This window comes from Episyrphus balteatus, chromosome 2, assembly GCF_945859705.1.
Source record: "Episyrphus balteatus chromosome 2, idEpiBalt1.1, whole genome shotgun sequence".
NCBI lineage: Eukaryota > Metazoa > Arthropoda > Insecta > Diptera > Syrphidae > Episyrphus > Episyrphus balteatus.
Window position 1 is genome coordinate 77,308,386 of NC_079135.1, and position 25,198 is coordinate 77,333,583.

At 29.0% G+C, this 25,198-nt stretch overlaps 1 protein-coding gene across 5 annotated transcripts in view; it reads right to left on the reverse strand.

Moving 5' to 3' along the window:
* Window positions 1–25,198, reverse strand: part of LOC129910514 (inactive dipeptidyl peptidase 10) — a 178,366-nt gene continuing 153,168 nt past the window's right edge. For 2 of the 5 annotated variants that reach the window (XM_055987920.1, XM_055987921.1), the window contains 8 exons: window positions 7,028–7,142; window positions 6,854–6,952; window positions 6,619–6,713; window positions 6,437–6,522; window positions 4,540–4,760; window positions 4,331–4,475; window positions 3,138–4,268; window positions 2,836–3,076 (listed from right to left, as the gene is read on the reverse strand). In XM_055987920.1, coding sequence (XP_055843895.1) covers window positions 2,851–3,076; window positions 3,138–4,268; window positions 4,331–4,475; window positions 4,540–4,760; window positions 6,437–6,522; window positions 6,619–6,713; window positions 6,854–6,952; window positions 7,028–7,142 — 2,118 coding nt within the window. In that variant the 3' untranslated portion in view covers window positions 2,836–2,850. The other 3 variants (XM_055987922.1, XM_055987923.1, XM_055987919.1) reach the window with 3 other exon arrangements.

Sequence of the window (25,198 nt, forward strand, 5' to 3'; positions counted from 1 at the left end):
CTTTATTTTTGTTTTGTTTATGATGAACATAAATGGACGATAATGTCACGTTTATTGAAAAATCTAATAATAATTTTAAGCCAAAATACACATAACTTATTGTTTGAACACAAAAAGACCCGTGGGATCCCATTCATTTTCATCTAATGGCCCAAAACACTCATCAAAATACCATTCCATAGTTTTGTAAACGTGATTTAGTGATTTGGTCAAATAATGGTCTTCATCGGTATATATCTGAAATTAAGAAATTCAAAGTTTGAAGTGAATTTTATTTTTAGTCATGGTTACAAAATAAATAAAAATTTCTTCAGAAAAATACTGCTTATGTGAAATTTCGCTTCTTTTACGGTATTTTACGGTACCATAACTGAAGGTCAAGGGTAGCTTAAATAAGAAGAAATGGTCCTGCCTTTGAGAACACACTGTATTGAAAACACTGTAAAAGTCGAAACTGGGTATATTTTCGTTGCCAAATGCACCTTGAATATCTGAGCCATGTTGAAATTATCCTTCCAAAAATCATTTTAATGCTCCTAAGTCAAGAAATATGCCGAGATGATCTATTGAAGCCTAAGACTCAAACCCTTCTGTAGTAAAGGGATGATTGTGTAGAGGTGATATCTGATATCATTTAACATTATGAAGGACTTTTGGGAGGAACGCTATAATTCAATACAACAAAATGTTTCAGTTAGGTACTTGCATTCTTTTTTTTAGGCATGTTAGATCTATGGCGAGTTTAAATGTTAATGAAACGATCGGGTGAACTAAAATCGATGGAAAACAGGCCCTAAGATATCCTTAGAGGTGGTTTTTCTCGTAATTGTTTTGAAAAAAAGTTTTTCTTATAATTTTACCAATAATTTGTAACCACTTGATTTTTTACAGTTTAAAGAAAAACTAACCTTTATAAACCAAAGATTGTCAAACGTCAAATTTTTCCGTTCTGATTTTAAGATCTTCAGGTTAACCAATCAATCTACATGCTAAATAAATTATAGTTGCCTACCAGCTCTTTATGTTAGAGTTTTCGAACGATCGCTGTTAAAAAAAAAGTTAATCATAGAGCGAATCTCCATACTGATAACAAATCAGATTCGGAAATTTCTCACACTCAGCATGAAAAATAACCCAAAAAATTCGCAATAAAAGTTTTTCTTTTCTGTGTTTGTAATAATCCTTGAAAAGTGATCATGTTTTACAAAAACAGTTTGTTATTTTGTGGAAGTTAGGATTAGACGATGCAAATAGGGGTACTAATACCAAAAAGTTGATCAAAAGTCTTAAATACAAAATGAAGCTTAACATGAAATTGTTACCTCTATGTCATAGAGAAATAGACCGGATCGACTTTTTTGTGCGATTTTTTTTAAGGGTGTTTTTTATAAGGTTGATTTCTAGTGTTTTTGTATTTATTTTGAAGATTTTAGAGGTATCAACTTTATATAAAGCATATTTTTTCAATTAAGCAAGTTTCTTTTTTTAAATTTTGATCATTTATGGTGAGTGTTCAAAGTGATTTTTCACGAAAGCTGAAAAGGAAAAATTAACAAAAAAGTAATATAGTAGCACTTGGTACCTAAAAAAACTTTGGTTTCTGCATGTGTTAGTTGGTAAAAAATACTTTATCCGTTTTCACTTGCGATATTTAATGGCTTGGAAATCTTCCCATTCCATATGCAAAATTTTGACATTAATTTAATGGTCTACAACTGGTGTAATTGTTTAGTCAGCTATAAATTTGTTTTAACTAATTTTTTGCGTCTTAACTGCGGGTCACTGTGGCGTATGTGTAACTTTATTATATTGAAATATACTATTGGTTCATACAAATTACAAAAATTGTAAAATATGGTATGGTTCTTAACCCTCTGTCGGTACACGGGTGCGAATTTGGCAGGACAATAATAAAAAAAATACGAGTTTTCAAAAAAGTGGTCACAAGTGGTCTCTTTATAAGGGTGAAAATATTTTTTTTTTGGAATTGTGAATACAATATTCGAATTCCTCAGAATATTCTACATCAATTTCATACTTGATTCTCTATAAAATATTGTGACCGAAAAAAGTTCTAGCAACATGAAAAAGTATAAACCAAATTCGCACCCGTGTGCCTATCACGTCACAAAAAAGAGGTGTGCCTACTGAGGGTTAAGAACCTTTTCCATTTGAAAATATGACCAAATAATTTTGATAATTTAAAGCAAATGTAACGTACGTTTTAAAAGTTTAGAAAAATATGAAAATTAAGGAAGGTCCAAGAAACTTGATTGTTGCCCAGTATCTTAAAAAGAAATGAAGTATTCCTTAATGCTGCAACTTTTGACTTCTTAATTTAGCGAGATCAAAAAACAAAAAATTTTAACTTAAAAAACATTGTACCTGATTTCTAAATTTGACTTCTTGATCTACCAGTGCTCGAACTAACATAAGCGAATGTTCCTGATGTATAAATGTATCAGCTGTTCCATGCATGATCATAAGATTGCGGCCTTTTATATTTCCAGCTTTCATCGTAAGATCAGCCTCTTGTAAAGCTCTCAAGTAATCGCCCTTAAGCGGAATGTAACGTTCAGTAAAAAACGAATCTGAAACAATCGATATTCGAATGTAAAAATAAAAATTATTTAATTTCATCAATTTACAACTTACAATGATATCCAAATGAAACTACAGGATTTATTGCAACACCACATTGTATAACTTGTTGTGAGTCTTCGATTAGTGTCATTGCTGTTGCATATCCACCATAACCCAAACCATATGCACATATTCTCGATGGATCTATAAATTTCAAATTATCTCGCAGATAACTGAGGGTAAAAGAATTTAAGTTTTTATTTTTAGTTAGTTTACTGAGTTAAAGTTAGTAACATACGTTAGCACTCCAAGTTGATCTTCAATTTCCACTGTTCCCAGTTTTCCATGAATTTGTGTGCGAAGTAATTCTCCCTGAAATCCACTACCACGACCATCGATTTGGGCCACAATTATTGAACGCTGACTACAAAGATACCAATTCCAATCGACGTGGAATTTTTCCGAAACTAACTGTGATCCAGGAGCTGCGTCTCTAGAAAATTCATTACGAAAATTAATCAAAAGTTAGGCACAATAATTTATTGATAACTTACATTTGTAGAATAAGAGGAAACGCTACTTCTTCCTCTTCTCGCATTCCAGGTGGAAGGAAAAGCCGTACTTGAGCATGAAAACCATGACGAATTTCCACACTGAATGTCCTGATTTGTGGAAGTGCCAACTGAGCTAACCTGTGTCTCAAGTCTGCACCTGAGTTTAACACATATATTTTGTTGTTTGATTGAGTTTCGACTAGATACACTGACGGTGATTCAGGACCCAAGCATTCCTGAATATAATATGAAAACTCTTTACTAAAGTACACCCTATTGAAGAGGCAATTATTTGGAATCTTGACTGGATTATCTTCATCTGGTTGTGATGTCTGATTGTGCCCTGAAGGATTTACGATCTTAAAAGTTGCTGGCGAATTATCGCACGTCAGGCAAGTTGGCTGTGTCGATGTTATATACGTGCGATTTGCTTCTGTAACATTCAATTTAAGACTTATCTTATAGAGATGCCGTTCGCCGGGTCTCTTTTCAGGAGCCGCCATGAAATATACAATTTCGTTAACTTCATCCCAACCGACAATTTCTGTGACTTCAAACTGTCCCATGGTCAACGGTACCCACCGACGATCTAGGGTTGAAATGAAGACAACATGTCTGAAATGACCATGCTCTCCATCACGTACAGACAATCGCTTTAAGAGATACCCTCCGTTTGAAAGCTCGTAGGTTGTAAGACCTTCTGTCACATTTGCACGAGCATCTGAGCCATTCTTTGTGCTATGAATATTATGATGCGCATTTATTTGTGCACTTATTCTAGAAGAAAATATAGGTTTTTCAGCTGGCAATACCCAACCATCACTAACTGTCACTTCAGTATGAATGGATTGACAGATAAAAGATGGCGCCCGACACAGGACTGTTGTGGCTTTTGTTTGTTCTCGATTAGTCACAGTCACGGAAAGATCAAGAGCGGAAGCCCATGTAAGACCGCCAATATAGCTACCATTTGTCAGTTCGGGTGGTAGTTTCACTTGGCTTGGGAAAATATACTTTAGAACGGTTAGATTCACGATGTTAACTGTAACATTGGAATTTGTTGTGCCTGCCTTGGGATATCGTTCAGATCGAATTTCTGGATATTTAAGATCATCTCCCATCCATGTGTATCTAAACAAATCATACAAATTGTTACAGGAATTATAACTTTTTAGCAAGAAATTAATACTAACTTGTACTCGTGCACATCACTGTCGTTATATGTTAAAAATGCCAGATACTGCAAATCTGGTGAAAACATCATTGTGCTGCTTCTAAGTTCTGGCACATTTGCGTACATCCAGTCTGGAATACCATTTGTTATCACTCCAGGTGTTCCTAAAGTAATAAAATCCAATGCATTGTAAGATAACGAAGGATAAAACGAATTTTATGTAGGTACCTGTTGCAGTTATACGACAAACAAGATCACCTTGAACTTTTGGCTTGTAATACAAGTCATTTTCATACACAAAAGCTATACCCTGATTCAATGAACTCTTAACACTAGGGGGATTTTGTGAGTTTGGTGCCCATTCTACGTGCTGGAGGCGAGGTGCATCGGCACTGTTTTCTGGTCCCAAGGGAAATGTATTTCGTGTAAGAACTTCGTACACATGATGTCTGAAAAATAAAAATAAGGAAAGGGAAACTTAAATTATCTGAAAGAGAATTTACTTAAAATTATCGGTTTTGGATGCTTTTTTTAATTTCAAATATTTCAAAATTCTAAATTCAAAGTTTTGAAAAAGACGGTTTGAATATTAGAAATTTCAAAAATAAGGAAAGGGATTCTTAAATTATCTGAATGAGAATTTTCTTAAAATTGTCGGCTTTGGATGTTTTTTTTTTAATTTCAAATATTTCAAAATTCTAAATTCAAAGTTTTGAATAAGACGGTTTGAATATTCGCAATTTCAAAATATAAAAAAAATGTATTTAATTTTTCGATAAGAAATTCCAAATTTGTTATCAAATCTAACCTACAGAATCCAGTTAAACAAAAAGTTTAACCCAAAATGCCCCTTTTAACAAATTGACTATAAATATTGCTTTAGTATTTATATTTATTGAATTTAGGTAGGTACATTGAATTTAGGTAAAACCATCTTTCTAGGACCAGGGGTTTAGTCAGGAAAAACCTTTTTACATTTTTACTATAAGGCTATATCTAAAAAAAATGGCCTCTTACATATGTCAACATATAACGATTTCAAATGAGAAAAACTTTAACCCCCTTGGGGCGCCATTTAGTGTCAAAATAAAAATCTGGAAAAATTAGTTGTTTTTTTTTCATTATTTTATTTTTATTTATTCCATTTTGATTCTCGAAAAACCCTAAAAAAAAGAACGTCCTAATGTACTGAAAAATGCTTTTTCATAAGAAAAATTGTTGAAATCAAACAAGTAATATGGGAGAAAATAAGGTTAAAAAAAAGAAACTGTTCTATAGCAGGTTTAAAAAAAATATAGAACTTTTTTAAAAGCTCACATATGAATTTTTTCAAAAAAACGTTGCAGCCGTTTTTGAGCAAATTAAATTTTTCTAAAATCAGTATATGACGGGTTCCTACCATTTTTCTTGGTTTAATAAAACGCTACCTACCACCTACAAAGTTTGATATTAAATCGATGGAAGGGAACTTTTAAAATTGCATTTTTTCTGGACTTGCGCTTTTTTCAGAAAACCAAAACAAATATTATTTCGAATTTTTGTATGAATAGGCTTTTACAGAAGATTTGAGGAGGTTATAGGAAATTTACATTTCTGATGTTTCTTGAGAACGTTGTGCTGGAGCTTAATTCATCATCTTGGATTTAGCGAGAATTTGGTTTTGAATAATCCGGCGATTGTTGAATTCACCTCTGTTGTTTATCAAATATTTCCGAAATTTGAGACTGATATTAAAAGGTTGTTTTTAGCTTTTAAAATCTGTTGTCTAGTTAGGTAATACTTTTTCCATCCTTTTTTTCAAATAAAATTAGGCACCATTTGGAATTATTAGGTACCTAATATGTATTTATTTTACGTAATTACTTTCTAAGTTCTTAATAAACTCCCTTTTGTTTTCATTTAAAATTTGAAAACAATTAAAAGATATGTTTTGCTTTCATCTTGAAATTGTTATTTTTCCGAAATATAGCAAACGGACAGAAAAATTAACTTATTTGTAATCAAGTTTTAAGTTTGTTTAGTTTTGCAGAATTCACACTTCATTTACATCTAAAGTGTCGTTATAAATTAAGAATGATTTTCGAACGAAAAATTAATGAAAAAAAAAAAAAAATGTTGAAATTACCTTGATCCTTCTTCATTGCTATCTGATTGCAATAGAACATACTTCTGATCTGGAGAGACTAAAAATGATTCCGCATTAAGTTGCCTCTGAAATATTCAAATGGAAAATTAAACAATAGCGAAATTTATTACCTATAGGTACACTTCCGTATCTTCACCACTTAAAAATGCAATGATACTTACAAACGTTGAATTCGTCATAAGAACTCGAGTGGTATAATTTTCTAAATTTAGAATCGATAGTCCTCCAGTTGAATCTCGAAACACAAGTTCAACATCTGAAAAATTTAATATTATTTTTTTTGTTATTCATATACCTATGTATGTAAATCGTAAATGTATGCACAATGTGTTGAGAAAGTATTTTAATTGCATTTCAAATTGTTTTAGTAATTTTTTTGTTTTAATTGTTCATTACCATTTATCCACGTGCCATTAAATGATTTCCATTCTAGACTCTTTCCAATTACATCGCTAAGTACCATACGTCTGCCACGAATTCGGGAACCTTCATCCTCTGTTGAGTATAAATAGCAAAGAAATAATTGAGAAATAAAAATGAAATTATTGTCACTTAATTTTAACAACTTACCTGGAGACAATAGAAAAATGGAAAAGATAATTAGGCTGAATACAGCTGCTATCACTAAGAGTGCAATAAAAATTCCACGCCAATTTCTTCGTTCTGGGGATATCGCAACAAGCTCCTGCAAAAAAAAAATAAATCAATACAAAAAATAATTAGTTTTATTGTGTCGAAATGTTGATTAAAATAGCAACACCTTAAGATTTACTGAACATACAAACAAGTATATTTTTAAAGAAATGTCTTTAATACATAAATAGACTCAACACGGTTGAATTCACTTCTATATTGGGTACTGAAACTAAAATGCCTTAATAAGGTTTGGTTACATATATATTATTTTCTTAGACTATATTATATGTCTTTCAGGATATGACAATGAGTTTAGGAGTTTTTTTTTGTCATGGAAATTCAATAGAATGTTTAGGGATTAGGGGGATAAAATGAGGGGTGTCAAAACATTTTTTTATCGATCGATTGAACACTTGTTTTTTTTTTTGTATTAATCCCAAAAATAAAACTACAAAATAAGTTTTCAAATACATATAAACATTGTATGAAGCTGACAAGCTTCAGTTTCCTTTATTAACATTAGCAACGAATATTAATTTCGTATATGAGTTCAGCCCGTATCCCGTTATTCACGCACCTTCGTTGTTCAATCGCCAGATAGAAAATTAAGAAAATTCAAATCCTTTATTACAAAAAAAAATTGCAATAATCTGCTCCTTTATTTTAATTGAAGGTACTAAAAATATTTGTATACTCTGGCTTCAAATTAGGGTTAAATTGAAAACGATCCTTTCAAAAAATTGAATCATTTTTACACACTGTTAAACAGACGTATACTTTTAATTTTATTGACTACGGAAAAAGAAATAACATTAAAAAAGCTAAGTAATAAATATGACACCGTTTTTCTTTTTTAAGCAGTTAAATGAAGAACAGTTTTTAGGGCTGTTTTTATAGCTTGTCTATTTAAATATAAATTTAAAAATAGTATTTTTGTTTAATGGTCGTTTTTTTTGCGAGTTTTAGATTTTATTTCATCTCATTTTTACTCTCTTAAGCTAGAATTTTTAAAATTTCTGTTCTCAAGTTTTCAAAAACTAAAGTAAAGTTAAAAAAGTTTTTAGTCAAAATTGTAATCACTAAAATTTAAAAACAAAGTTCCTTGTTTTGTCTCTGCTCCACAACAATATACTGTCTTACTTATACCATTTTGTAAGGCCAATAAGTTTCACAGAAAGAAATCCAAAGTTCTTTCCAGTTTTAAAAACCTATAAGTTTGTAAAGAGAAGCAAAAATTTCTGCAATATGTACCAAAGACTGACAAATTTTGAGCTTCAGAAAAATGAGCAAATGTTCACTTATTAAGAAAAAAAAAATTTCGTTAGTACATGAAATTCTCGCTATATACAAATTTCGCATTAAATAAATATTAGTTTTGACAGTTAGGTATCTTAAATTTAAATTGCTAATTTGGCACCAGCAGATTAAATGAACAGGGAAGGTCAAAGCAGAGAAATTCACAAGCATGAAATCCATAGATCATTTTCTTATAGGTACTTAGAAGTTATACTTCAAGAGTTAGCGCACTACAAATATGTCATATTCAGTTTCCTCCCACACTACCTTAAAGGTATTTAAAAATTAAAGACACACACATACAGTGGCGTACGTTGAGTTGCCGGGGCCCCGGGCAAGACTAAATTTTGGGGCCCCTTTGATATTTGGGGACCCCTTAGATACAAAAAAAGTACGTATACGCCATACATTTTTTTGTATGGCTTATTTATTTTTAGGTTTATTTTAATGTTTTAATATGTTCGTAATGCTCTTTGCTATACTTACTTAAAATGTCTATCATAAAAGTAATAAATACTTGTACTAGGGGCCCCCAAAATTAAATATATAGAGACCCCTAAAATAAATTTTATTTAAGCTTAGAATTGATAGTTCTAGGGGCCTCTGCTCTGAAGTAATATGTACACATTTGATTTTCCATCATCAAACATAGTTTATTTCTTTTGGGGCCCCTGAAATATTATTTTTGGGGCTTCAAAATTAAGTGCTTAGAGGCCCCTAAAATATAATATAATTTTTGTGGAGCCAAGAATTAATAGGGCCTCTGTTCTGAAGTAATATTCGGAATGCCACCAATAACATAATGTTTTTATTTTGGTCCCTGATTTATTTATGTTGGGACCCCGGAATTGATATTTAATTTTCCATTTGATTGTTTTGAACCACTTTTGAGGATCCTCAAATAATATTTGTCATGCCATCAGATTTGATGAATATTTTTGGGCTCCTTAGTAATAAATTATGTCACTTAATGACATAATTTGTCTCTCTTTTATCTGAAGTGATTCAAATACATTTTAATTCATACTCGTAACTCAATTTATGCTAACAGTTTCCATCTCTGTATTGTCTCCAGTGGGGGCCCTGGGGTCAGTTGGGGGCCCCGGGGCGCCGCCCCGCTTGGCCCAAGGGAGTGTACGCCCCTGCACACATACACATAAATGGGATGAAGAGAGATAATTATATTTCCAATCAACCAAATTTGTTTGACGCCACAACTTTCTTCAGATTTGTCCACATTGACTCAACTACTAATCTCCATACCGCAATTAAAAAGCAAAACATTTTATTATTTTTCATGGGATGCTCGTTAGTAAAAATACTTTTTATAATAGGTTAGGTATCATGTAGGTAGGCCATCACTTTTGAAATACCCTTCAAAGACTAATATATCCATTTACATACATGCATATATGCAATGTACAAATTTTTGAAACCTTTAAGCTTAAACTAAAATCAATTAAAAAAATATAATTTGAGAATTCAAGATTTTCTGATAAAATTAAAAGTCGATAATTGGCTCTGAGGTTTTATTTTTATACAAATTAATTCAAAGGTACGTGTCCATAATTGCACATAGAAAATAACCCCATTTCACTAAAAATTATATTTAGCCCCTCAAATTAACCCACTCCTATTAGTAAAAATGTTACAAACACTTTCTAATTATCCAACAAAACGAGCGTGTCCTCTGGTTTTATTAAATAAACAACAGGGTTGCCAAATAACTTTTAATTCAGAATGAAAATTCAATACAATACGAGTTTTAATTAATTGAAGCCAAAAGGACGAGTTAAACAATAAATCATACCTACAGTGAGTAATTTTTGTTTTACTGTTCAAAAAATTAAATGAGATTTTTTAATGCACTTTTCGAAGTATCTGTGCACTGTGCAGTTTAAAGTAACTTCCTACTTCAAAATTGCCAAAATCTAATGTTAACCCTGCCTACCATTTATTCTGTTGCATATCAATACATATGAATGTTAGTACGGACAGATAGAACAAATCCTGATCTCTTTTAATGTAGTGGCATTAGGTATTTTTTTTTTTAAATTCAAATAACTGTTCCTGAAAAAACTCTATCTGTCAACCCTATTAGAGAGCTATATAAAATTATTATTAGAGTTGTGCTCTAATTAAAGGAGTGGTGCTTAATAGCAACACATGAAGGTTACAAACATAGAATTTTTTTCCTTGCAACTATGATATGTGTTTTATAATAAATGTACCTATATGTATATTTCAATGGACTTTTTGATTATGCTGTAGTTACTTTATGATTATATTATGGCTCCTAGGCCTAGACATGTTTTTTTTTTTTTTTATTTTTGTTTGTTGCTAATTTGATCTGACTGTTTATTATTAGGCTTCCCGCTACTTCATTAAACAAAAGTAATTGGTTTGATATTGTTAACCAATTTATTGGTTTATTTATTTAAACATCAACACAAAACGTGTCGTGACGTAAGTTAGAAGAGCTATATAAAGGTTCTGTGTTGTTATATTTCAATTACTTCTTGCATTTTATTTAGTTTTGGGGAAAATATAAAACAAAGCGATGCCGACTTAGAAATGATGTGGGAGCTTTACTTTAAGAACGGTGCCTGGTACCGCAGTTTGCTTTATTAGAAATATTGAAGTAGGTAGGTACTTCGATGCAGTCTACCTATTGGTAAGCAATGTGAAAAAAAAGAATCAATATCAGAATTTAAACATTTAGGTCGGATTTATTCACTCTCCATTATATTTTTAATCCCCATTAAAATGAAGAAATCTGTCAAATCGCATACAAATTTTAAAATTTTCCTTTTTTTAATGGAATATGAAAAAAGAGGTAGCATTTGATTTTGCCCAATACTTCTGTGGGCAGAAAGTACCGGGAAAATTTTTAAAAATCAAAAAGTATTTTTTTTACTGTCTATTGTCTCAAAAATAGGCATTTTAAAAAAGTTCTTCCAATCCATCTAATGATACATAAAAAGAAAGGCCTCTTTAAGCTCCATTCATAACTGAAAACCAGAAGTTTCTTTCAGTTCGAGTTTCTGAATAATTTGCAATCGAAAATTTTGTTTTCTTACATTCGGAAGCAGATATTTTCGGATCAAGGTCTCGAAACAAGTTTTGGTTTACACATCTCAGTAAAAAAATTACAAATCTAATTTTTTAAGATTTTCGAGAAAAAATCAAGGTTAACTAACCCCTTGCCTAAAAATAGGCAATTTCAAAAAAGTTCTCCAAATCCATCGAGTGATACATCAAATCAAAGGCCTCTTTAAGCTCCATTCAGTCCTAGTTTCTGAATAATTTGCAATTGAAAATTTGGTTTTCTTACATTCGGAAGCGGATATTTTCGGATCAAGGTCTCGAAACAAATTTTGGTTTACAGATATTAATTCACAATGAGCAGGCCTACACATTTCAGTACAAAAATTACAAATCTTTTTTTTTTAATATTTTCGAGAAAAAAATCGGCATTTTCAAAAAAGTTCTCCAAATCCATCGAGTGGTACATCAAGAAAGGCCTCTTTAAGCTCTATTCATAACTGTTAACCAAAAGTTTCTTGCAGGGATGGTTGCTGAATTAATTGCATTCGAACAACCAAAAACCCTTAAATACCATAGTTTCGTGATATGGATTTTAAATATTCCTAATGTCAAATCTGATTGTTATATCGAGATGAAGTTTTGTACTAACCCTAAACATCTTCTATAGTATCTACATTCATAAAACCTATTTAATTCACCTTCTGTTGATTAAATGTACTTGAATCAAGGTTTAACAAATTTATATTCAGGTATTACGTAAATATACTAAAATATAAGATTAGGTATAACTACTATATGTGTTTCAATTGCAAATCTAAGCTAAGCTCTTGCATCCAAATAAAAAAAAATTCAAGTACCATTATGTGGCACATTAGAAGTGCAATTATGCTATGACTAAAGAGCTTATTTAGTACCAACCCTTCTATAGTTTTCCATCTTTCATTAAAGCCTAAAGATTTCCTTTAAAAAAATGCACTTTATATCTTGTATGTTCATATGTTATGTATATAATTAAAGGTGACACATTTTGTCTTTGGTTTGTTCCTTTTCTTTAAAACTGTTTTTTTGGTACAGTTTTCAGTCAAACAGAACCTATAGAATTTGTACAGCTTTTTAAATTTATACAAAAAGAGATTAGGTACCTGTGTGTTTAAAATTACAAATAAAATATTGATTAGTCTTTGGAAGATACATGTTCACCAATATTATGGATTTCCTACTGCGTATACAAATTCAATAACAGCAGCAACAACAAAACAAAAACAACAACAATCACAAAAACAACTCATCCTTATTTTTCTTACCTCGTCATTTGGCACCAAAGTAACTTTTTTCAAAGGAGCATTTACAACAACAGTTTCTCTCTTCAACGACGAAGGCAATTTAACCACAGACGAACCCTTTTGTATTTCAACCATTTTTAAACAAAAACCAAAGATGTACGAGTATCTTAATTGACACTTGGATAATAAACGAGCTTTATAGATGAAAAGGCCAAGAAGTCTGGCAACAACAACGAAAGAAAAAAAAAACCTTTTGAGAGCACTTTTTGACGACGACAAGACGTCTATGCAGACAAATCAATCACTTTTTTAGGTAGAGCCATTACCTCATGAGTTATTTATTTTTTTTTTTACAAATTTTTTCTTTCTTTTTATCCTTTTTTCAACAATTAAAATGCACTAATCGATGATGCAAATTTTATCATTAAACATCAAGGTAAAATAATTTATTTATCACCAAAAACTAAAACTATATAAATAATTCCACCATATGCTGAATTGACTTAGATGCCTCTTTCCAACATCGATTTTACGATGCGTTTTCATAGGTATATACACGCAGAAGTATCTCTCACGTAGAATAAAACAATATTATGTATTGTTGTTGTTTTTTTAAGTTAAAATTTGTTACTAAAAAAGGACAAGTTCATTGCAAAATGCATTAAAACAAATACAGATTTTTAATTATTAAGTTTGCCATTTAGATGTTTTTGCAGAGCAATGAGAAAACACTTTACTTTCGAGAGGAGTTATTTTCATTACAAAATATCGAACACAACTGAGGGGAATGAAAAATTCTGCTCAATGAAAAATAAACATTAGAGTGTTGTTTCGAAAAATGAAAATGGACAGTTTAGAAAACGTGTGGAAGGTAATTACTCGTATATTGTGTTATCAAAGAAAATTCTTGTGGATATAAAGATGATAAAAGGTAGCTAAAGTGAAAGTTTTAAATGGAAACTTTAAAGCTTTTAAGCTATTCGAATGGTTTGAAAATAAGTTTTCGAAAAAGAAAAAAGTTGGGTGCGCTAAACGTTTTAAGTTTTCGTTAGTAAAATTAAAGGAGCTTTTTGGGTTTAGTACTTATCTGGTTCTAAATAAGCTAAACTTTTGATTTCAAATTCAAATTTTTTTCTACAAATTTAATTTATTCTTAATAATAATAAAATAGGAGTTGAAAGGAATTGTTAAAGAAAAACTGTAGACAAAAAAAAAATTGAAAGTTTTTTTTAAATATTTTATTTTTCATTCTTTAACTTCCTGTTATTTCTAGATTTTTGGTAACGTGTATTATCCAAATGTGTCTTTGACAAAAAGAAGAGCCCTTTAACCAAAAATTCCTGAAACCAAATTCAGTCTAACATAATCTGGGTCAAAATCATGGAGGTGGATAATTTGATGTCCAGGCATTATTTTTAATCAAAGTAACATTTATTTAAAACTTTTTTCTCATTTATCAATTATAATAGTAGGCACGCATTCACGAATATATTTATTTCGGTTAGAAAAGTTTCCATTTCTTTTTTATTGCATCGAATATATCCAAAAAAAGCGTTCCCGGGCATGTCTATAACTCAAAAACTGAAAATCGAATGGCTTAAAAACACATAAAAAGCAATTATTTTTGAGTATTTCTTTTCTCAACACTAGATATACACAATACTCTTTATAAATTGGTACATCTCTTACAAAAAAAAAAAAATAAATTGTGTTATTTTGTATACACTAATAAAAATTGTCCCAAAAAAAATGACGCATAATACTAACATTTCTTAAAGTGTCTATATTTTAATCATTTAAAGTACAAAAGGTGCTACAAGCATCATTCCGCACCTATTTTTATGGGTTAAGCGTTCCGGGAAAGCTTGTTTTGGAGTATATTTAGATTTAAATTTTATTTTTTTGGTGATATTATAATCAAAAATCGAGGCCACTACAATATAATCTCAAAAATATTTCGTTTTACTTTGTGACATAAAAAATAAAAATAAATTAAGGTCAAAACGTCATTTCCGGGAACGTCATTTCCAGGAACGGTCTTAGAATCTGAATAAATAATGTAGTCTAACACTCATAATTTTGAATTCTTTGGGTATTTTTATTCTGTATCTTATCTAAGTATGGCTGTAATATAAACTTTTATCAAAAAAATTAAAAAAAAAAACAAAAGAAAAAATTACTTATGGCTTAAGTGTTTCGGACGTGCATAAAAGCATTTTTTGAAAAATGTACATTTTTGTGCTCTGCCCGTTCATGAACTGACAAATTATGACTAAAGCGTTCGTTCATCGAAATTTCACACCTCCATTATTAGCTTTAAAATAAAATTTAATTCACTAAACATGGTATAATGGTCAAATAATTTTGGTCCATTAGATCAGACGTTAAAAATACCTCAAAAAGATGTATTAAATGAGAAAGAATGTTTCACTTCATGAACTTTAAAATACAACAAAATTTGACAAAAATTTGACAAATCCTTAAAATATTTGTATAAAGATTGGTACAATTTTCTTACTTTTATCATAAAACTTTGGTTTATATATCGCAGTACTTATTCATATCGGACAAGTCTCAACCAAAGAAAGTCTTCTACCAAGTTCACGTTGATATGCCAATATATCTACTATGAAACAATGACAGATTGCATAAATATTAATTTTTAAGCACATTTAAAAGCACTTTTTTACATGACACTGTTCGTTTGTTTTTGCGCATTGCATTGCAATTGTTTAAATAAGTATGATAGTAAAAAAATGTTTTCAAAAGAAAAAAACTTTTATATTTGACTATGTTTCACCGTTCATTTTTACAATCCTTGGTATTTTTTGGGATATTGCAAATACTATTAATAAAATAATTACATTTTACTACTGAAAAAGTGATCCCTATTTAACTATCGAAATAATATTACATATATTTTATATGACAGTTTCTTCTCGGAGCATAAAGATTTATCAACAGAAATGGGCGCTGCTGGCTGTTTTTTTTTTTTTTTTTTTTTTTTTTTTTTTAAGAGGTAAATTTAGATTTCAGTCTATTGGCGTGGAGCCAAACAAAACTTTTGGTACTATGATAGGCTTGTCGTTGCTAATACAAAAATATAGATATAAAAGTTCTTTAAATGGACTGAATACTTTTGAGTTTTAACTCTTTGAATCCATTTTTTGGCTTAAAAGCAAAAAGTAAACTCACTTGCACCAAAGGGTTTGAAAAGGATGTTCTACATATCTATTAGGTATATTAGTGCCAACCAACATCTTTTTTTTTTCTTATGGGGTTAATTTTAGTTCAATTATGTAAACCAATTTGCATGAGCTTAATGTATGGTATTGTTAGTTTTAATTTTGTTATGTTCTTTTTTTTTTTTGACAGATGAAGTGATGAAGTTTTGCATACAATATGCAAACTGTATCTTATCTGCAATTTTCTTTTGTCTCTTGATATGGCTTAAAGGCGATGGTCACTCATTGTCGTTGCATACATTTTTTATGTAGGTCAAAATGTTTTAACGAGATTAACTCAAGTATTTAATAATGCCGGTTAGCACCTTTATTTTCCAGAACTTTTTTAATATAATGCATCTCAAAAATGGATGAATTCTTCTTACGAAATGAGAATTTCATATATTTTTATTTTTTATTTTTATCAAAGAAAATTTTCCTTTATACTGATACAAGTGTCCTCATGGGTAAAGATAGCCCTTTCCCCACAGTTTAAGTCAACGAAAGAGAAAAAAAAATTCCTTTCTGTATTACATACATCGTTATGTGAAAGTTGACTCCTATAACTGAGTAATAGCGAGGTGAACAAAGACCATACAGCTTTTCTCGTGGGTCATCTCTGTAAGTGATTTATTGATTATTATTATTGTTAGACAAACTCTTGTATTTTATTTCAAGTTAGAGCAAAATAAATAAAAAATAAACTAAATAAATGAATGTGTCACAATGGATAAAGTGTACTTGGAAAATATCTTGGTATCATCCTTGGTGACATGTTTTCAACTCAATCCTTTATTAATGTTCACTGAGGAAAAAAACAAAAATATAAAAAAAAAGAGACTATACAGGATCAAATATTCTATTAAAAAGTTATAAAAATAGTCAATGTCAACCATTTATATGTTTTATAACTGCTTATAATAACCACTATCAGTGCAATGAAACAAATTTATTTTAAAAGTGGGAAATTCAATTTAAATTACGAAGTTTTTTCAACTTTATGACGGTGATTAACTATATTATAAAATCATGCTTCTGGCATATTTAGAGGTTAGATCAAGAGATGAATTTCATTTTTTATTTTTGGGTACTTTAAACTTTATACCATTTTAATTCAAAGAAAATAAAAACAATTGAAGCCATTTTCCTTTTTTTTAAATTAAAAAACTATTGTAGTCATTTTCCAGTTGTTTTTTTCTTTTGTGCACATAATGATAATATGTGCTAAAAAAAAGTATACATGCATATAATTCACGAGTAATTTGTGATTCTTCAATTAATAGGTTTTCAAAGTATCGAACCGTGAAACCACAAGGTATCTATATTGTGTATGTATGTAATGCATATGCATACCAACTCACCAATACCATTGCATCTAATGATTAAAGGAATCTACTAAATAATAATTTTTCCATCAATTGTATCTTGAAAAAGTATTTAATTTTCAATGCTAACTGCCATAAACTAACTGAAAACCCACAGGTCTACTACTAGAAAAAAAAAATGTTGATGTTCAAAAAAATAATTTAAAAAATATTTTAAAAAAAGTTACGCATACGCCACAGTGACCGTTAAAGTTTACTTTGAAAACCTTAACAAAGATTCTTACCGGTGTAATAAAAGAAAACCAATTGTTCTAACGTTTTTAAAATGATAAATAATTACTGTGTTGTCTTGCCTAAGCGAAGGATTTACATTCTTTTCCATAAAACCGACAAGAAACGGATGGTGTGTCGAACATGATATCAACCATGAAGTGTATAACTAAACAGAAGAAAAAACTATATTCAACTATTGAATGACAATAAAAATTATTACTTTTTTGTTCTCTATTGGAGTCGTGACAAAATGTATCTGTACGATAGACTAGAATTATTGGATATTATTTTTTTTTTTGATACACCGAAAAAAAAGCAATATCAATTCAACATTTTTCAAATATCAGCAAAAAATGCTCTATAAAATGTGTTTTATGATAATTAAAATATCAAAACAATATTTTTATTACTAGGATGAATTTTTTTTTTTTTGATATTTTATTATCAATTTATCATATCAATTTTTCATTTGTTTCTCATTCAAAATTGTTGAAAATATTAAATAAAAAACTCTTTATATATACTCATTTAAAGGCGCTTTGTGTTTTTTCAAAGTAAAATGAGAAAATTTGATCGGCATTAAGATTTTACTTAACATAGTTTGGGAGAAAATAAAAAAAAAAAAACAATTATATCATTTATCTATTATATATATTTAAGTTTGGTTTTGTGTACGTTCGCTAACCGGCCACACCGACTGACTTATTTTCTTAATTTTTTTAAATCAAAGAGGCATAAGAGGAGAAGGTTTAAGGCAAAAAAATTTAAGATTTTATAGGGTAAATAGATGTAACAAGACATTGAAAAAAGAGGCTATTTTCTAAACGGTAAGTCGTAATGACAAATTTGAAATCACGGTAAAATAAAACTTTATTTTTCAACACGTTACATCTTTTGATCTGGAGCTTATACAAATTTGATTTATCTGTATTGAGCATCCTGATAATATTACCTTTCATTTGAGTCAGTCAAAATATTACATTTTTTACTGTCATGAATCCATTTGTTATCTATTATATGTATTAAAGTTTGGTTTTGTGTACGTTCGCTAACCGGCCACACAGACTGACTCATTTTCTTAATTTTTTTTTTAAATCAAAGAGGCATAAGAGGAGAAGGTTTAAGGCAAAAAAAAAATCAAGATTTTATAGGATAAATAGGGGTAACACGACATTGAAAAAAGAGGCTATTTTCTAAACGGTAAGTCGTAAAGAGTTGACTTTTTTTTTAAATGATAGACAAATTTATTCAATAGTTAAAAAAGGTATTGAAAAATTTTCAAAAAAATTTCAAAACCAAGTTGTGAGGGTTTTTTTGCAGTCATAGACCTTCGACAAAAGACTAATTAGAGGTACGCAAAATTTTACACAGAAATTTGAGTTACACCATGAGAAAGATATTTAAAAAAAAATTAGGGGTCTAAAACGGATTTTTTTTATAGGCCCTGTATTTTGAAATAAAAATTTTTGAAAAATAACCTAATTTTTAGGGACATTTTTGAGTAGTCTTTTATTTTTTTGGAATTTTTAAAAGTCTGCAAAAAATCTCAAATTTATAGGAAATATAGGTTTTAATCATGCGTATGCATGTACAAACTTTTGAATTTTTAAATCGATTTTTGACCGAATAACGGGAAAAACAATTTTTTTTTGTCCCAAGGTTTTTGGCCGTTTTTAACAGTTTTTTATTTTTATCTTTTTTTTTAATAGATAAATGAATCAAATTAACAGTGTAGATAGATAATAGGCAAGACTATATTTGTACAAAGTTTCAATTAATTTTGTAATGACAAATTTGAAATATCGGTAAAATAAAACTCTATTTTTCAACACGTTACATCTTTTGATCTGGAGCTTACAAAAATTATCTATATTATATTATCTTTATTGAGCATCCTGATAATATTACCTTTCATTTGATATATCACACATAACGCTACATTCACTACAAGCTTCACAATGGTAAATTAAAAAACTTAAAAAACGTTTTTAACATAGGCCATTTTTTTTTTTAATTTTAAAAGTGAATATTTTTAAATTAATTGGACGAACTTTTCAAGTTTATTGGGAATTATGACAAATTACAAAGTCGAAAATAGAAATAAATACAAGAAATGGCGGAACGAAGTCCGCCGGGTCAGCTAGTAAATCTATAATAGAAAAAATAATATCACCACTATTTTATAAAGAGGATTCACTTTTAGTAATGTTTTATTTCATTTTAAAGAAACAAGAAAGAAAATACATAAAATAACAAAAAAAGAAAAAGAAAGAAATATCATTGGGCAGTGGGCACGTTCAGGAAATATTAGGGACTAGATATTTAGGCAACGTCATTTTCTGAACGGAAATTTGAGGAAATTGACTAAATTAGTTTGGATGTGATTCTATTGTCAAATTTCGAAATTTATTTAAGAATTTTACGGGTCGCCAAATTTCACATAACTGTAATAAATAAATAAAATTAATTATAACTGATAATGCACTTTTTAGTTGTTTTTCACACAAATATGTACATTTAATTTTGCTAAATTAATTGTACATATTTGTTTTTAATTAATCTGCTGTCATGTTGACAAAAAAAACTTTCCTAAATTTTTAGGGAAAATTTTCTTGCCTAACTTTCCAGTCAGCTTTCCAATAAAATTACCTGAATTATTGGAAGGATTTTTTTTGACAGCTGACTAATCAGAGACCGAGAAATTACCTTAATGTTTAGTCCCTAACGTTTCTGAATCTGTCCACTATGATAAACTGAAACGTAAAATCTACTCAAAATTGATATTTTAATTGTCAAAGTGAAATTTTAGGCCCATTTGCTGAAACGAGTCTTAAATATTTATGTGAAACATAAACCCTTAAGTTATACATAGCGGTTTGCACGAACTTCAAATTGTGTCATAAATTCCTCTAAGTTTAACATAACTTAGGGGGAAGAAATAGTAGAACTTAAGGATTTTATGATCAACTTAAAGTATTTAGGCCCATTTGCTGAAACGAAACTTAAATATTTAAGTGAATCGTAAGGCCCTAAGCTCTACATTGCGATTTGCACGAACTTCAAACTAGGTCATAAATTCCTCTCAAGTAGCACAAACGTCTAAAATACACCAAAATATTTGGTGTATTTTTTGCACTTTCGTCATATGCATTTTGAATATAAAAAATACACCATTTTCTCGTATATAATAAACTCCGGTGGTTAAAAAAATATACCGATTTTGGTGTATAAATAGCGCTAGTGGTATATTAAATGATCTGGTTTTTGGTGAAAATTATCCCTTTGAAATTGAAGAATACACAACAAATCTACGGATAAAATACACCATTTAAATTATTCTGATTTAAAATTTGAACCAAAGTTTATTTTTTACCTCAAACAGTGTGATGAATTCTAATTCACACCATTTGTTATGAAATAAATGTAAATGAATTTTTATTCACTTTCATAATATTGCCATAAGAAACTAATGGTTAAATATGAATTTGTTTGCCTAATTTTAAAACGAAACACATTCTGTCTACTAATTTTACATACTATCCCCTCTAAAAATCGAGCGCCTCAAAAATATCAGTGAATTAATGATTTTTTTGTTCGATTTTAAAAATCAGTTTTTCAAAAATTTTATTTTTTTTGTTGTTTTTACATTTTTTTTAGAAGAGTTCTTTTATAATATAATAAACCGCATAGAAAAAACCAAATTGCGGGATAATTAGGTCGATAAATATACTATTATAGAAAACTAATTAATTGCTGTCTACTTTTTTTAAATGGCGGCCATTGAAAAATATGTCGTCTCCGACTTATGCATTCTGGTGAATTTTATGTCCACAGGGTGTGCTTTCTACACCAAAGAGAGTTTACAAAATGTACCGTTTTGGTTGATTTCAGAATCGAATAATTTTATACACCATTAATGGTATATTATAAAAACAACTGAATATCGGTGTATTTTTTGCACGGAATCTTAAAAAAATGTTGAAATTTTTTACAGAAAAGACAGTGGTATAATTTTTATACCACTAATTTTGAGTAATACACCATATTTTTTCAATTTCCTCAATTTTACACCAAAATTAATGAATTTACACCAATTTATACACCAGTGTGCTACTTGAGCTCTAAGTTAAACATAACTTAGGGGGAAGAAATAGTAGATCATAAGTAGTTTACGTACTACTTAAGCATATTTATTTGAGAAAAAAGAGAGAATATAACTCAAAAAATGATGCGTTGGTACCAAAATGGACAAAAATTAAGTATAGCAATATGAGTTGACTTACTTTTATAAATCCTAACCATCTGCAAACGCAAAAAATTCTCTGAAAATTTTTTTGAGAGAATGTTCACCCTTTTGTTGTTTTTTTTCAACACTTATTTTGACACACACATACGTTCACAAAACACAAACACATTCACTAAAATTATTCCATTTATTAATTAAAACGCAAATTTTATTAGACTTTCACTATTTATAGCTTTTTCCTTTAATTTAAAGGTATTCTTAACAATTTTTTTGATAAAATTTCTCAAAAACAAATAAAAACTAACTGACGTTTTTATCGATTTGACAAATTAATTTGAAGTAAATCATTGCTAGGTTGAACATACAAATTTTTTAGAAACTTAGAATAAACTAAGTAAATCATAAGAGCTATGTTCGGCCTAGCTAAGATCAAAATTTATGACTAGTTTCAGCAAATGGGCCTTAATTGAACAAAAAAGAAAGAACGCGGCTTAAAAAATTGATGTATGTGGCAGAAAAGGAAATTATCAATTTAATATAAATTTACTCACATTTATTAGCATTACCTAACCATCTCAAGATTGTAAAATGGATGGTAAAATTTACAACCCACATTTTTGAAGCACTGTTCACTTTTTGTTTTACAAACAAAAATATTAAGAAATTCTGTCAAATGAATAATTTTTTTTATTAAGAGCCAATTTTTCAATCTTCTAATAAACAGTCAGTTAACTGTTCGACGAATAAAGTTATTAGGCTCATAAACAATCAAATAAAAACATTGAATTTTTCAATCAAGAATAATCTATTCTACAGAATAACAAAAAAAAATGTCAAATTCAAAAATATTTAAAATTAAACGTCATTTTTATTCATGATTGTTTTTGTTTTCTTGTGTTCCACTGTATTTTTTTCAAAATTCTTTCAAAACAGCTTTGACAACTGACACAATATTTTTTCTCTATCCTTAGGAATAAGTACTAACTGACTGTTTAACTGACTATTGAAAAATTGGCCCTAAGTTAAACACACTTTTATAGCCACTTTCACTATATTAACACTTTTTTCTGCAATAAAAATTGCCAAAATAATAAATTTGTTGAATTATTTCCGGCTAATTTCTCAAAAACAATTCAAATACCCTGACGTTTGTGTCGTTTGACATTTTAATTTGAAGCTCTCAGCGATTTCTCGCATGAAAGTGAATCGTTGCTAGGTTTAACATAAATATTTTTTAGAAACTTAGAATAAACTAAGTAACACATTAGAGCTATGTTCGACCTATCTAAGATTAGAATTTATGACTAGTATGAGCAAATGGGCCTCAATTACCCACCTAAAATTTAAAAAAATTTCAAAATTATATCATAATAATATCAATACTGATATTTTAATTGTTGTCACTCAAAAATGTAAATTTGATAGCTGTTATTATCAAATTTTGTTTCGGTGTACAAACTTTGGGTTTCCTTTGAAATTAAATTGAATTTGATATACATAGAATTTTTTCATTAAGAAATTTTACTTTATGAAATAATTTATTTCCTATTTTTATAATATTTATTTCTTTTTTCAATAACACATATTGTGAGAATTTATTTTATTTTTCTATAGTTTGAGTATATTGGCATTGACTTCTATTACAGGTGCGAATTAACATTGGCTTGGGAATAAAAATATAAAAACAACATTGAAACCATGAAATAATGAAATCATGTGTGCTATATAATAAACGAAGTGCTGCATCCAAAAGATTGAAACTCAATCGATTAAAAAAATAAATATACCACAAAAACACATGCATAAATTCATGTGTGTGAGTTATAGCCTTGATGATATATCAGTCTTGCAGAAATGCAATCATCATTTATTCCCGAAATAATCAATACATCTTTAGGGAAAGTACACGAGTGATGAGTGATGTTTGGAAGAAAATTTTTATTTAATATTGTACGTGCAGTTTATTTAATCTACAAAATATTTTTTATCTTTTCATCAACTCAAATTATTGTGTTTCTATTAGTGCAAGAATTTAAAAATAATAAAACGGAAAATAAAATAAATTATATAGAGAAGTCAAAGCAGCAGGGTAGTTCTTCAAAACTGCGAAGTTTAATTAAACTCGTGTGTTGAAATTTTTAGAAACATATTTATACATACGAGTACATAAACTGATACATTTTTCAAAACAAGCGTTAAACGTTCATCTATGTATTCGTTACCGAATCAGAGATTATTTTGCTCTCTTTTTACAAGCATACAAATCAATCTTAAGTTTTTGAAAATCAATAAATTAAAGATAATTTTTTAATAAAATAAAATATTCTTAAGAATCTGCTTGTACTTTTTTACCTGCACAAAGCAAATAAAAATGGTTGTCATAATGAATTTGAACACAAAATTTACTTTAGTTGATTTTTGTGTATTACTTCATCCATTTTATAAGCAAACAAAACAAAATTTTAAGGATTTTATCGTTCTATAAAATTGAAAATATTGTTTGTATTTAGGACACATGGAACATACTCGTAAATAAAATGGGATACATAAAGCCCAAAGCTTTCCCAATAAATTTAATTAAAATGATTGTTTCTATCCACAGTAATATTGTAGCCCATCAATCTCATAAGTCATGACAACTTGAAATCCAATTATTCTTTAACGTAGTATTTAATAGGATATACTGTACTGTAGGTACATTAGGGTTGATTTATTTTAATAATTACAGTTATTTCGTATTTTTTTTGTTTAATAGTACAGCAGTCCCAAATCATAAACATACATAATTTATATTTTTTTTAAATAAAAACATTTAAAAATTATATACAAAAATAACCTTTATTTATCTTTTTAATTTATTTGTCTTAAACTGGCCAATGAACAATATGCACTGTTTGTTTATGAATTGAAACAAAAATATCATTAACTCATTTGACTGTGAAATGTGCTTTTTAAAACAAAGTTGAATTTTTAAATAAACGGATATTGAAGTTTTTCCACCTTCATAATTTTCCATTTATGTAGTTACGTTAATACAGTAACAAATTAATTTTTTCGGTCAGAATGATTATTTAAAATTGATGTTAATTTAAAACTACTGAACATTTTAAGGTAAATTTTTTTGCAGTGAACATTGAAAGGTCAATGAATTCTCTTTTCAAATACAAAAAAAAAATAAGTTTTCTTTTCTAAGGTTTCTTGTTGAAAAATATTGTTGAATAATAAACTCCGAAGTTATGGTAGTACATTTAAAAGCTTTTCATATAAAACTCTACCAAATGAGACATAAATTCAAATTGAATTATATTGTGATGGTTAACTGTTAATTTCATAGATTTTGCATTTAAATGAAATGACTTATTAAATAAAATAAAACCATCTTATTTTGTCACTACTTCATCGTGTTGATG